Source organism: Glycine max, chromosome 17 (assembly GCF_000004515.6).
Source record: "Glycine max cultivar Williams 82 chromosome 17, Glycine_max_v4.0, whole genome shotgun sequence".
Classification (NCBI taxonomy): domain Eukaryota; kingdom Viridiplantae; phylum Streptophyta; class Magnoliopsida; order Fabales; family Fabaceae; genus Glycine; species Glycine max.
Window position 1 is genome coordinate 38,428,985 of NC_038253.2, and position 14,466 is coordinate 38,443,450.

Here is a 14,466-nt window from a genome sequence, read left to right on the forward strand (position 1 = left end):
GCCAAAAGGATTTTTGACAGGTTTGGATTTACAAATTAGACCCAAACTACTATTTTAAGGATGGATTGTGCTTTGGGTTGTCCCAACCCAATCCAATGTCTTATATTTTTTAAAGAGTTTTGTTTTTAAAATAATTATGTAATAATAATACACTTTCTTAACTTAATAAATAATGTTTTGAGAAACATAATATTACATTTCTATTGTTATTATTTGTCTTAAAATGTGTTATGAAGTATACCTGATTGTAAATTGTATAATTTTTTAATTTAATTATGGGTAATGTTATGAATAAGAGAAAAGGGATTATATATTTGTACTGCACAAAATTTTATAAAATCATTTAATCGTAAATGATAAATTTGTTAATTTTAAAAATATTTATTTTAAAATAATTCAAATAGCGATTTGTAACCGTATAAAATTACATCAATACATAGACATTAATATATTATGTCAACAAATTGGAATGACCCAATCTTATTTTATATTTATTAGATCTTAATAAAATCAAGTTTAAGTTTACAAAATCGATCCTATTAAAAAAATTATAATTAAAGTCAAAAATCATAAATTTATAACAACTTACACTTTAAAATAATAACCAATTAGTTATGATTATAATTAGTTTTTTTTATGATTGATTGTTATGAGCTCCCTTAACTACCCGTCTCAACCCATGAAACTAGGGATGAGTAAGAGATGGTCAAGGACAAGCTTATCTTTATCCCTACCAACAAAAAAAAAAAACCCAGAATAAATGGGACAAAATCTGATTAATCAGACTTTTTAACATTAGATATCAATATTAATATTATATATAGTTAAATAATAGAAATATAATGTTAAATTAAGGTATATTTTTTAACATATTTTAAAATAAACAAATTCATTCTAAACATAATACATAATTGCTTAAGAGAATATTAACGCTAAATCATGTTAGGACAATCCAAACCACAACGTGAACAATGTTACAAAATGTATCATGTTTATTTCTAATATTCAAACCTATGCAAATTAACTAAGTTGGATTGAATCAAGGTGTGCTTGAATTTTTGGTGGGAAAATCCAAAAACATATTTGAGAATAAAATCAATTTGTAGGTTGTGAGAAATAATAAAGGTGTCATTGTTGTCTCAAGCCTGCTCATCAAATTTTCAAGCATGCACTTGGAATATTTTTGTAAAGTCAGTTTAACTTGTATCAAAACTTAAATTTACAAATTTTAATTCAAAGATGTACCTAATGAGACGAGTTGGTTTATGTTCATTCCCAATAAACACTTTATTAAATGTGTTTGGTTGCGTAGAAAATAAAAATAAATATTTAAATTAAAATAAAAAGAAAGAATATTGAGGCCAACATTATTTTTGAATAGTAATTTTCTCTGTTCGACTAAACCATCCCTAAATGCAAATGATGGTTGATTTGGTGCAATAAATTAATGAAAGGTGAAAGACCTTTCACTCAAAAATTTGTCGTCATTTATTGCCTTGCTTACATCACCATGAGTTTCTTTCTCTTCTCCCGGGTCTGTGTCTGGCTTCCCACAAGAAAGTACACTCCACAGTCCAAAGCCCACAGCTACACTACAAAGCCTATAACTATAACAGTGCTTTCATTTCTCTCTCTCTCTCTTTCTTTCACACGTCAAAAACAGTAGTACAATACAATTCCCTCGTGCCTTTGTTGTTACATTGTGTAAGGAAAGTCTTTGCACTTGGTTTACCCCATTTGAGTCATGTTTCTGTTCACGTTAGCATCTTGTTTAAAAATGGCTAAAAAACCAAAGGGTCTTCACCAAAAATGTTTCTGAGGCCCCCCCTGCTGTGAACAGAAGAGAGAGAGAATCCAGATATTATTTTGATTTGCATTGCAGTGAAGCAGACGATAATAATAGTAACAGTAATAGGTGTGTGTTGATGAGGTGAGTGAGTGAGGAGGACAAAAGATATCAGAGAGGGCCCGTTAAAGGCTGCAACACAAATGAGTGGCACTGCACCAAAGGCTACTTCTTCTGTCTAGTGTGTTCTCTCTCTCTTTCTCTCTCTTTCTTTTCTTGTTTTTACATATTCGTGGCTCTTCTACCTCCATCATCTCACACTCACACCTTTTTCATTCATCTCCAACACTAGGTGCGTAGATCACTTTTTGCTCTTTGTTTGTTATGTAATGTAATCTATCTTTTTCCTCTTGAGCCTTTACATTCTCTTCCATGCTTTTGGTTATTCTTGAGGTGGTTGTCTTTTTTCATTTGAAAAATGACCAGATAAGACATATGGTTTTTATTTTTTTTCATTGTGCTTTCTTCTTAATCTTCGAGGTCATATTTGATGACCCTCTAACCTTTTAGAACTTAGAATAGGAAGTGCTTATTTTTCATGTTCCTTTTTTGTTTTTTCTAGGTTCTTAGAGAGGGTGGGTGACTACACATCCTTTGAAGATGTTTTCAAATGGTGGCGCCGCTTGACTTGGTTGGAGATAACTGATAGGTAACTAATTCCTTACTCCTGTGCTTAAGGGAATGTTGTTTTACTTGGTTTTGCTAATGAGCATGCTTTTGACTTTGTTCTTCTCTTGAAATCATTTTTAGTTTACATAAGTAGTAAAAAAAGGCATCTTTTTATTAATTTTCCCCTTTCGTCTTTCAGTAAGTTGTCTACTTTGGAATGGTGATCAATTAAGTCACATGTGAGAGAGTAATCTTTTTTTTTTTTTTTTGCTGCTTTGTTCCAATTTATTTTCTTTTCTTGTTTGTAGCATGGACCTATTTTCTATTTTCCTTGAGTAAGTTAATTCTTCCAAGGGGAATCCACTAGTCCAGTTTTACCATGAATTTGAATACTGACCATGCCATTCATGAAGTAATGTTGTTCTGAAAAACCATTGAAGAAGTGTCAAAAGCCTCTTCTTGCATTTCCTAGATGGAGAACAACATGTACAGTGCTCGACTAGACATGGCTGGCCGAAATTCTACCGGCATAGATGAAATTGCTCGCCATTTAGCACCAAAGCCACTGATTCATTGCTATTCATTTGACCTCAATAACCAAAACCATATTATAAATGGAATTCCAGTGCTTGCTGGAGAGCAAGGTGAACCTGCAAATGATGTCCATGTTGAAGGTTGCTTCTTAAACCCTGCTAGTATTGCGGATTCAAATTCATTTGTTACATCACAAGGAAAGACTATTGTAGGAGATGCCTCAAATCAAATTAACAACAATGATTTTCAAGAGCATTTAGTTGGAGGAAGGCCAATTGCTTCTGCTTCACTTTCTGCTGCTAGAATTGGCCTTCAAGCAAATTTAGAGAGTTCAGAAGCTTTGCCTTATTCAATGTGTTCATTGGAGGCATTAGGACCATATCTATTCAATAATTGGCAGGGCACATCAAACCCTTTGCCTGCAACTTTTGGTGATCATCATCATGCCTACGATGAATTATCCAGTATTGGTAAGTGGAATGTGAACAAGATTCTGAGAGCTCCAGAGGCTGATGGGACTGAGATCCTGGCCTATTCATCCATAGGAAGCCTGGTTCAAAATGGATGGACATCATCAAATGTTGCAAACTTGGCCAATTTTGCCTACAATTCCCCTCATTGTAGTAATGAGCTATCACTAAGTCTTGCAAGATCTCCTCAAACTACTGGTCAGTGCTCAGAGATGAGCTGCTCCGGCGCATCACATAGCATGAATGGAACGAGGTCAGGCTTGGAGCAATCCTCCTGCAGCAGTAAGGAACTGTGTATGAGATTAGGCTCTAACAAACATGTCCAGTTTTCATCAGCAATATTAGGGTCCAGATTTCTTGTTGGAATTCAAGAGATACTTGCTCAAATTGCAACATATTCATTTGAAAATGTGGAACAGATAAATTGCTCAGCTGCTGGTGTTAGAGCAGGAGGAGATAAGTCAGCTTCAGCTTTCACACCAAAGAGAACGGTAGAGAATAATCAAAATGCATCCATGTTTGGAGCACATGTAGAAGAATCTCCATTGGAAGGACTTGCAACTGAATCAAACAAATCCCAACTTCTCATGCTTCTTCAGCTGGTATAATGCTACCTTTTAACTCATTAGTAGAATAGAATAAGTTATGGTCCTGGTTTAATTATATTTGCCAATGTGTTTACTTTGCACTTCACAGTTTGCATTTTTCCACATTAAAGTTTATGCATGGAAAAATTTGCTAGTATTTAGGACAATGGTTAGAAAAAGGCTAAAATATATTTTTTGTTTCAATTTGGTTCTTTAAAGTGTCTCAGTTATACAACATTGGTCTTTTTGTTAGTTTACCACACTAATTTGATCAACTTAATGACACTTGACAAACTGTGAGAGATGTCGCATTAGATAAATATTCGTCATGTTAGTAAAAAAACTGGCAGAATCATAAATTGATAGAACAAAGACACTTTAAGAGACTAAAGTAAACTTTTTAAACTTAGAAGACAAAACTAAACTGATAAGTAATATATGAAAGTTTTTATCCTAACATAATAATAGTAATCTTCTTTGTGTTCAGGTGGACAATGGATATAGTCAATGTTTGGATGAGATTCATACTGTGGTATCTGCATTCCATGCTGCTACTGAACTGGATCCACACATGCATGCACATTTTGCGCTTCAAACGATCTCTCTCTTATACAAGGACTTGCGAGAGCGGATTAGCAATTGTATTCTTGCCATGGGACCGGATTTTAACAGCTTGTGTTCAGAAGAGGAGAAGGAATGGTCTCTTGAAACATCATTCATTCAAAAGCAATGGGCTCTCCAACAGCTAAAAAGAAAAGATCAGTTATGGAGGCCCCAAAGGGGCTTGCCAGAAAGATCTGTCTCCGTACTACGCACTTGGATGTTTCAGAATTTCCTCCATCCGTGAGTTTCTTTACTCGAAGATAAAAACTTTCTTTGGAGAAACTTTTTCATAAGCATTCAGAGGAAAAGAAAATAAGAAGATAAATAAATTAAACTTCTTTCATAATTTAAAATCAAATCAACTAATGCATTTTAGTCTGTAGAGACGTTAAATGAGAGAACTTATATAGAAATTGAAGTTGATTTTAACTTATAAAAGAAATTTAAGGACTTATTTGGATAAATTTCTACAAAAGCACTTAGAAGATACAAAGATAAAATGTATTGAACTTCTCTCATCAATTAAAATCAACTTATGCACTTAACTTTTATAGATGTTCTCTCATTTATTCTAGAAGCTGATATACATAAGTTGATTTCAAATTTTGGGAGAACTTCAATTCATTTAACTTTCTCTGCATAAGAAGAAGTTTATCTAATTAGTGCATGATCATAAGCTTTTGGGCTGTAATCATCAGAGCTGAGCATACATATTTAGTGAGTTTAAAAGTTGTGCATGGATCTACCCTCAAATGCATATGTTTTTTAATATGATATAATGTGATGGATTTCAGGTATCCAAAGGATGCAGAGAAGCATTTACTTGCAGTAAAAAGTGGGTTGACGCGAAGCCAGGTACTTGTTTGAGTTGTTTCTCTCCTGTTAGTTGTTGCACATCAGATTTAATCCTTGCCAAGTAGTTTGTTTGGGAGGAGCAATCTGCTATGAAGAATGTAAACTTTACAGAAAGAAAAATAGCAAACATCTTGTTATCATTGATGATGATTTTGAGTTGTATTTATGGTTTGATTGACTAGGTATCCAATTGGTTTATCAATGCACGTGTTCGACTGTGGAAGCCTATGATTGAAGAAATGTATGCTGAAATGAGTAGAAGAAAAGCTTGTAGAAATGAAGAAGGAATGGAGATCACTCAAAGAACCAGGATAAGCATGAAAAATCAAATGTTGAATATCAATTGAAACTGAAGGTGTCATAACAACATGGAGCATTATTATTATTGTTGTTACTATTATTTTTTGATCAAGTAAGAAACTCAACACAATTGAAATCAGAATTGTGCATAATGCCGTGCTTAGTTGGGTACTATTTGAGCAATTACACTTATCTTGAAAAAATGCCTTCATATGACGGATGCCCAAGATCATTTTCTCGTAGTTATAACATGGAATATCAGTAAATAACACGGAATTTCTTTTTACTGTAAAAAACGCCTAGTTTGTTTTAGTTTGAATCTAAATTACTTGATGTGTGTGGCACTTTGAATGTATTAATTAAAGCTAACAGAAGTGATACTTTTCTAGGGACTGAAGACAAGTCATTTATACAAGTTCCAATTGATAATACTTGATTGAACTAGTGAAAAGCTAGATGGTTGAAAACTTGGAAGGAATAAACCACAATTTCAACCAAAATTACAGTGTAGAGTAAAAACAAATTTATTATGTTACTGTACAATAAATTTCATTCAAATTTTTTAACTGTTTAATCCTGCTGATTTGTTCATTAGAGATCCTTAATTCCAAATGAAGTTATGAACAACTTTCATCACAGATTATATAGGAGGACTTCTTGGAGTGTTAGTGAGCTATAGCTGTCAGCTTAGAAAATTTTCCTTATTTAAGAAATTTGGTTAGTGTTTACTGCTTCAACAGTTTATTCTGGGTTTTTTATTTTAAAGAAATAATAATGGAACAGTTAGGACAAAATGACTTTTAAAAAAGCTTTCAAAAAACTTAACGAAGAATTATTATTTTCTAAGATGTTAATTGCAGATGTGTATGCTTTATTTTATTTCATTTTTATCCTCAATTTAAAAATAGATACTTCAAAAAAAAGTTTTGAAATTTAAGAATTATAGAAACATTAAATAATTTTTATTAAATTTAGAATTATTATTTTTAATCTTAACTTTAGTTTAAGCGCTGAAAAATTACTTTAAATATTAACACAACATTTTAACCAATTAAGTTAATACTAAATGTTAATGAATTGACAAGTACATCAATATGTCCCAAGTAGTAAAGTTAAAGCAACCAGTATTGAATTCATATGGATTTTGTTTATACTTAGGTAGATGAATATTTAATTAAGAAAAAGATTTGAAGAGATTGTAGAAAATAGTAAATTAAATTGCTGAAAATTAAATTAAACAAGAAAAAGAATTAAACATGAATTTAAATTAATTAATTAAAGACATAAAAGATGAGAAAATCCAATAATATTGTATAAGAAAATTCAGAAGATGAGAATGTTGGGAACTTAACTTACCAAAACTACTCTTTGATGTAATGTTAATAATTTTTCTCTATTAATAATTATTCTAATATACATCTGCATCTACTAATATACTCTAACTTTGGTTTTCCACACGAAAGAAGTTAATTTATCTATTTTCTCTCTCAAATCTCTTTGAAGAGCTAAAATAATAAATTACATTAAGAACAAAGATGTATAACAGGTTAAACAAATATCAATATATTTCTAGTGATGACTTTATTTAGATAATCTTTCCCAGTTTTATTACAAAATAACGTTTTCCGACGCTACCCCTAAAACTTATCATGCAGATGGGTGATCAAGTCACAAACAATAATATTAAGCACAAGAAAGGATGATGCAAATGTAATATTATAAATAGATAGGAAGAGAAATTACATCAAGAGTAGTTGGCTGTCAAGTTCCCAACAAATGGGGTTTAGCCTCTCATTGTGTTAAGAGATTAGCAAGTGTACCAATTTTATCACAAGTAGTAAAGATTAAATAGAAGTTCGAGTGTCGAATCTATAGGAACTTTGGTTGTACTTAGGTGATGTAAACCCAATTATTAAGCAATAAAAAAGAGAAGAAGACAGAGATAAAGAATTGTAAGTGTGAAATTTGAGAGTAAAAAGGCAAAAGGAAAAGACAATAAGAAAATTGAACAATAGCTTAAAGGCAAAAGATAAGCTCAGAATGTGATAATGTTGGGACCTAACATATCTAACTATCCTTGATGCAATATTAATGGTTTTTCTCTATTAAATGTTTTCCCAATTTCCACTCATATCTACTAATATGCTCAACCCAGACCTCTCACGCTAAAGACCCTAATTTATGTATTCTTTCTCCCAAATCTCTTTGCAAAGATGAAATTATAAACAACATTAAGTATAAAGATGTATGCAGAGATACAACAAAGTCACTATATCCCTAGAAATGCAATGTTGATATGCCTTTTTCTAGTTCTTTAGACATTACCATTTTCCAATGAATAATCCCTAAAACAAATGCATAGATAACCAAACCACACAATAACAATGAAAAGCAGAAAAGAACAATACAAATTGAGATTGCATTAATAGATAAAAAGAGCAATTACATTACAAGGGGCTTTAGCAGCTAGGCTCCAACTAAGCTAGGCTCCAACTGAGGGGGGTTTAACCTCTCATTGTCATAAGAGGCTTTTACACATTAGGAGTTGATGTGGATGGAAGAAGGTGGTAGATGACTAATAACAAGAAAAAGGGAAATGGCTAAAGAGAGAGGGACTCCCCTAAGGGATAGACCTAGTGTGTGGGTTCTCTGAGACTCTGTTTTTTCCTTCTGCTTCCTCCTCTTTATATAGGCACTAGGTAGCTTATTTTTTATGCTGACTTCGCTCTAAGTGCGCCTTTGGGCTTCATTGTGGACTTTTCCACATGCTAAACCTGAGTTGTACGCTAAACGCGGGCACACCCTAAGCCTGGTGGCGCGCTAAGCGAGCTGTCCACTTCTTCAAGGCCTTTTTTTTTATTTTTTTTATCATTTTTTCCTCTAAAGCACTTGAAATCTTCTTCTTTTGAATTTTGCTAATAAAAAATAGCAAAGATGTTAATTTCTTTATTATTTCATTAAAAACAATAATAAAGTAAAGAAATTACACCCATTTATTAATCCAAATTGATTATCAAATTAGCTTATATTTCACAGTTATCACATTGTCATGGAGACTTTACAATTGCAAGATGAGAATATTTAGTAAAGAGAGAATGGAGGGAAAGAATGACTCTCATTGCTTGTTTCTCCTTCTTCTAGCTCCATAAGGAATTATATTCTGTTGGAATTTCTCTGTGTCTTCTCTTTCTTCTTTCTTCTTCTTTTGTAGGTGCAGCTTTCTTTAATTATTCCGCTTTTCTTAATTAGTCCTACTTTCCTCAATTAGCTTGTTTTCATTAATTAGTCGTGCATTCCTGGATTTTATTTTACTCACTAAGCTTCATAAATCCATCACTTTTAATATTCTCTGCACAAAAACTTAAATGATGTTAGTTTAACAATTATTTGCTCAAAAAAGAAAAATTGGAAGAGAAAAATTATAAATTCCTCTATAATTTAATAATGTATTTCTTTACATATATAAATTTTGATCTAATAATGTATTTTTTTACATATATAAATTTTTATTAAACCTATGATTTTTATTTAAAATTTATATATGTAAAAAATACATTATTAGATCAAAATTAATAGTTACAAAATTTATTATGTAAATTTATTAAATATACATTAAAAAATTTAGTGTTATATATGTGACATTAATTATTTTATAACATAATTGATTTATTGGCTTAGTTGGCTAAAACATTGTGTTAATAACACGAAAGTCACAAGTTTGAATTCTGTTGGGAGAGGTACCCACATGTAGTATTTGATTGTATTTCAAACAAGATTGACTCCAAAGGAAGAGAAAGTGGGAAACGAAAAAAAAAAATTTGTTGATTTTTATTATAAGCAACCTAACCTAAACCGAGCCAATCTTATAATATATTTTGAAAATTTAAAAGAACCAGAAAAAAATAAGCACCTAATTATTTTTTAGTATATTAATACTTTGTTTTTTTATATCTTTTTGAAGAAGAGCAATACAACCTTCTCTGTTAGAGCCAATTGAAGGAGATGAATAATAACAATATGTACTTTTGAAAGAGGAATGAAAGAGATGGGAAAGAAAGAAAGACTAATAAGAGTGTATTGTATTATTGAAAATTTTTCCATACTCAAGTGTTACAACACAATTCCTTTTATACAGATCAAAACATAAATGGTGTTTAGTTATAACTACCACTCTCAACACTTTATTATTTGTTATAACAGATTTTCAATTACTTAACACCTAAGATCAAATGATACAAAGTTGTTTAATTGAATTTTATCATATTTCAATACTCCCCCTTAATCTAAACAATTTACAACTCCTAGTTCAACCTTGATCTTCAAAAATCGATCCACTCTTACTGGTTTGGTAAGCACATCAGTTGGTTGATCTTAAGTGAGGCAATAAGTCACTTCGATTATCCCTTTTTTCACTTGCTCTCTTAGAAAATGGAACCTTGTTTCTATGTGTTTACTTCTCTCATGTGCAACATGATTTTTAGTAAGATTGATTGCAGATTAGTTGTCAATCATGAGGTGCAGAGGTCTCTTCACTTCAACTTTGATCTCCTTTAGTAGAGAATTAAGCCAAACTACTTGACATGGTAGTAATGTATTCTGCTTCACCGCTTGAAAATGTCATTACTGGTTGCTTCTTGGAACACTATGAAATTGGGGCTCCAACAAGCTTAAATGGATATCCTATAGTGCTCCTTCTATCAGACTTATCACCACACCTATCCAAGTCACAATAACCTATTAGTTCATCCATTTTCTCATTTGTGTTGTTAGGAAATAGAATTCATGAGTCTTCTGTACCTTTCAGGTATCTAAGGATCCTCTTGGATGCTATGAAGTGTGACTTCCTTAGTTCGTGCATATGCCTGCTAGCTACTCCTACTGCAAAGCTAAGGTCAAGTCTTGAGTTACACAGGTATCTTAGTGAGCCAATGAGTTACTTGTAGTGGGTTGGGTCCACCCTTTCTTCATCTTCAGTGTCTTCCTTCCTAAAGTTTAATTCAGAAGGAGTGATTGTGTGATTGCAGTCCATCATTTTGAACCACTTTAGAATATTAGTGGTATACTTCCTTTGATGCATAAGGATTCCTTTACCAGTGTACATAAATTCCAAGCTAAGGAAATATGTCAATATCCCAAGGTCAGACATTTCAAACTCGCTCTTCATCAACTCCTTGAATCTTCCAATCTCATAGGAGTCACTTCCAGTCACCAATAAGTCTCTACATAAAGGCAAATCAATACTCAACTTGAGTCAAACCTTTTCTTGTAGTACACTCCATATTCAACTGTGCACTGTTTGAATCGATGCTTGATCAGAAATGAATTGATTTTCTGATTCCAGCATCTAGGGGCATGCTTTAGGCCATATAGAGCCTTATTCAGCTTGTAGACTAGCTTCTCTTTCCTTTTTATCTCAAACCCAGGTGGTTGAGTAACATATACATCTTCATTGAGAGATCCATTCAGAAAAGCAGATTTTACATCTAAGTGATACACGGACCAATTTCTTTGGCTAGCTAGAGCCATAATTAGTCTGATTGTTTCAATTTTGGCCACTGGTGCAAAGATTTCTTTGTAATCTACTCCAACATTTTGTAGAAATCCTTTAGCCACTAACCTGACTTTGTGTCTAGCCACTGATCCATCTGAGTTTAGTTTGAGCTTGAAGATCCATTTCACCTCAATTGGTTTCTTCTTTGGAGGTAATTATGTCAATTCCATGTGTGAATCTTCTCTATTGATTGCAACTCTTCAATCATAGATTGTTTCCAGGTTTGTTCTCTAGCAGCTTCTTTGAAGTCTACAAGTTTAGTATCAACAAGTAAAGCAATGTGAATTAGATCATCATCATCTGTCACAACATTATCAGGAAGCATTTCAAACTGATAAAATCTGGTTGGCATGTGCCTATCTCTCTGTGGTCGAGTTCCCTCAATGACTTCATTACCCTTAGGCATTGGGTTAGCATCATATGTTCACTCAATGTCTGAGTCATCATGTTCTTCTTTTCTAGTTTCAACTTCTTGGTGAGAGTCAGCTTCAGAAATTACTGATCTCAATTGACCCTTTTGTTTCTCCCAGTCCTAGAATTCACTTTCACAAACAAGCACATCTTTGCTAATTTCAACCTTCCTTTTGATTTGATTGAATAACCTGTAAGCACATGTACCATGATATCCAATCAAAATTATGCATTCACTCTTATCATGTAGTTTCTTCCTCTTAGCATCTGGAATATGCTTGTAGCATAGGGAACCAAACACCTTGGGATGGCTGATCACTGGTTTCTTTCCACTCCAGACCTCCTCAAGGACCTTCTTGTGTAATTTCTTAGTGGGGCATCTGTTTAGAAGATAGGTTGCAGTAGCAACAGCCTCACCCCAAAAGGACTTTGGCAATTGCTTCTATTTTAGCATACTTCTGCACATGTTGAGGATTGTCCTATTTCTCTTCTCTGCAAGTCCATTTTGTTAAGGAGTATAGGGTGTAGTCACTTCATGTTGAATGCGCATTTTCTCACAAAAATTTTCACCTTCTCTGGATGTGTATTCCCCTCCACCATCGGTCTTGAGGATCTTCAATTTCTTCTCACTTTATCTTTCAACCATAGTTTTGAACTTCTGAAGAATCTCAAACACATCGCTCTTGTGCTTGATCATATAGAGCCACATTATTCTATTGTACTCATCCACAAATGTCACGAAGTATAGGTTTCCCCTTAATGAAGGAGTCTCAAAAGGTCCACAAACATCAGAATGAACAACATGTAATAGACCTATAGCTCTCATAGGTAAGTGGGAATTGAAATTTAACCTTGCTACCAAGTATGCATGATTCACATGATTTATTAGGTTTTGTGATTCTAGGCAGACCTATCACCATTTCATCATTGTGTAACTGACTCAAACTTCTAAAGTTTAGGTGATCAAACTTGAGATGCCAAAGCCAACCTTTATCAGTTCTAGTTGATAGGCACTCCACTTGTGCCAGTTTGATTGATGTTTGGAAGGTCCTGTTTCTGGACAGCGGAGACTTCAATATCAACATTTGCCTTGAGTCAAACAATTGCAAGCCATTATTCTTCATCACCACTGAAAACCCATTTTCTATCAATTGTCCAACACTCATTAGGTTGCACTTCATACCTAGTACAAACAGAACTTCCTCAATAATTGAAGCCTTGCCAACTTTTCTCTGAATTACAATTTTTCCCATGTCGTTTGCCATTAGTGATCTGCTATCAGCAAGTTTGATTTGAGTCTTCTTGCTTGGTTAGAATTCAATCAACCAATCCCTATAACTAGTCATATGGTTTGAATATCCTGTGTCAAGATACCAGTTTTCACTAAGTGATTCACCTTCATTGGTTGTCATCATTAACAAAATTGGATCATGATCAGACTCATGCTCTTGGGCAACATTGGCTTCTTCATTGTTATTTCTACTTGACTTCCCTTTCTTGAACCAACATTCATCAGCATAGTGATCATATTTTTCACAATTGAGACACTACACCTTCTTTTTGTCATACCCTTTTTGTCCCATCTTTACCATTTGAATTCTTCCAAGATCCCTTGCTAGAGGATTCTGGTTTTTCTTCCTTCTTTTGCTTATCTTTCTAGTTTCCTTTTGAGTATTTTCTTGTCTTTGATCCCTTCTTCCAGTTCTTTCCACCATTGTTTCTTTTAGAGGTTTGGGCTTGCAGAGCTTAGTCTGCAGTCTTCAACACACCTCTCTCAAGCAATTTTGATTCTTGAGCTTCTAAAGAACCATGTAATTCTTCAATCTTTATAGCCTCAAGATCCCTTGATTCTTCAATTGCCACAATTATATAGTCAAATGAGGGAGTTAAGGTTCTTATGATTTTTTCAATCACTGCTTGATCATGGATTTTTTTCACTATAATTCTTCATTTGATTTACAAGATTTAATACCCTTATGAAGAATTCTGAAATCCGATCACTGGACTCCATTTGAATCAACTCATACTTCCTCCTTAGTGATTGAAGTCACACTTTCTTGACTTTTTCATCACCCTTGAAGCACACTGCAAGAGTATCCCAAGCCTCCTTTGCTGAACTGGTTTCTTGTTTTTCTCAAAGAAATTTGGATCCACACTTTGGTGGATCAGAAACAATGCTCTTCCATCAATCTTTAATTCTTCAATGTAAGCTATCATTTGTGCCTCAGTAGCTCTTTCACTCGGTGCTTTAATTCTTTTCTCAACAACATCAAGCACACCTTGAAATCTGAAGAGAACTCTCATTCGAGAACTCCATCTATCCCAGTTTTTTATTCCTTCAAGAACTGGTAGATTCCCAGGAATATCATTGGTTCCTACCATGATCCTTCAACTGGAACATGAACTGAGTTGCGCAAATCGAACCAAAAGCTCTGGATATCAATCTGTTAGAACCAATTGAAGGAGATGAATAATAGCAATATGTACTTTTGAAAGAGGAATGAAAGAAATGTTATTCTTGGAGAGAAAGAAAAACTCATAGGAGTGTAGTGTATTATTGGAAATTTTCTTGTACTCAAGTGTCACAACACAATTCTTTTTATACAGATCAAAACATAGATAGTGGTTAGTTATAACTACCACTCTCAACACTTCATCATCTATTATTATAGATTTTCAACTATTTAGCACCTAAGACCA

The 14,466-nt window shown here is 33.2% G+C and overlaps 1 protein-coding gene across 5 annotated transcripts; it reads left to right on the forward strand.

Annotated features, from left to right (window-relative positions):
* The first annotated feature begins 1,571 nt into the window (after nucleotides 1–1,571).
* LOC100812648 (homeobox protein ATH1) lies at nucleotides 1,572–6,050 on the forward strand. 5 transcript variants are annotated; one of them, XM_006601180.4, is made up of 6 exons: nucleotides 1,572–2,027; nucleotides 2,409–2,495; nucleotides 2,764–4,061; nucleotides 4,534–4,889; nucleotides 5,444–5,504; nucleotides 5,687–6,050. In XM_006601180.4, exons 3-6 carry the CDS (start codon nucleotides 2,928–2,930, stop codon nucleotides 5,849–5,851), a joined length of 1,716 nt encoding a protein of 571 aa, XP_006601243.1. In that variant the 5' UTR covers nucleotides 1,572–2,027; nucleotides 2,409–2,495; nucleotides 2,764–2,927; the 3' UTR covers nucleotides 5,852–6,050. The 5 variants fall into 5 exon arrangements, with proteins under 5 accessions (XP_006601243.1, XP_006601241.1, XP_003549357.1 ...); XM_006601178.4 differs by having other exon boundaries at nucleotides 2,005–2,138; XM_003549309.5 differs by having other exon boundaries at nucleotides 2,005–2,138; nucleotides 2,928–4,061.
* Nucleotides 6,051–14,466: the final 8,416 nt, after the last annotated feature.

What these genes read in the sequence shown, in the direction of transcription:
- LOC100812648 (XM_006601180.4), top strand. Translation starts at nt 2,928, where the DNA reads ATGGAGAACAACATGTACAGTGCTCGACTAGACATGGCTGGCCGAAAT. An exon ending in TTCTCATGCTTCTTCAGCTG is followed by an intron (nt 4,062 to 4,533) that starts GTATAATGCTAC and finishes CTTTGTGTTCAG; the next exon opens with GTGGACAATGGATATAGTCA. An exon ending in GTGGGTTGACGCGAAGCCAG is followed by an intron (nt 5,505 to 5,686) that starts GTACTTGTTTGA and finishes TTGATTGACTAG; the next exon opens with GTATCCAATTGGTTTATCAA.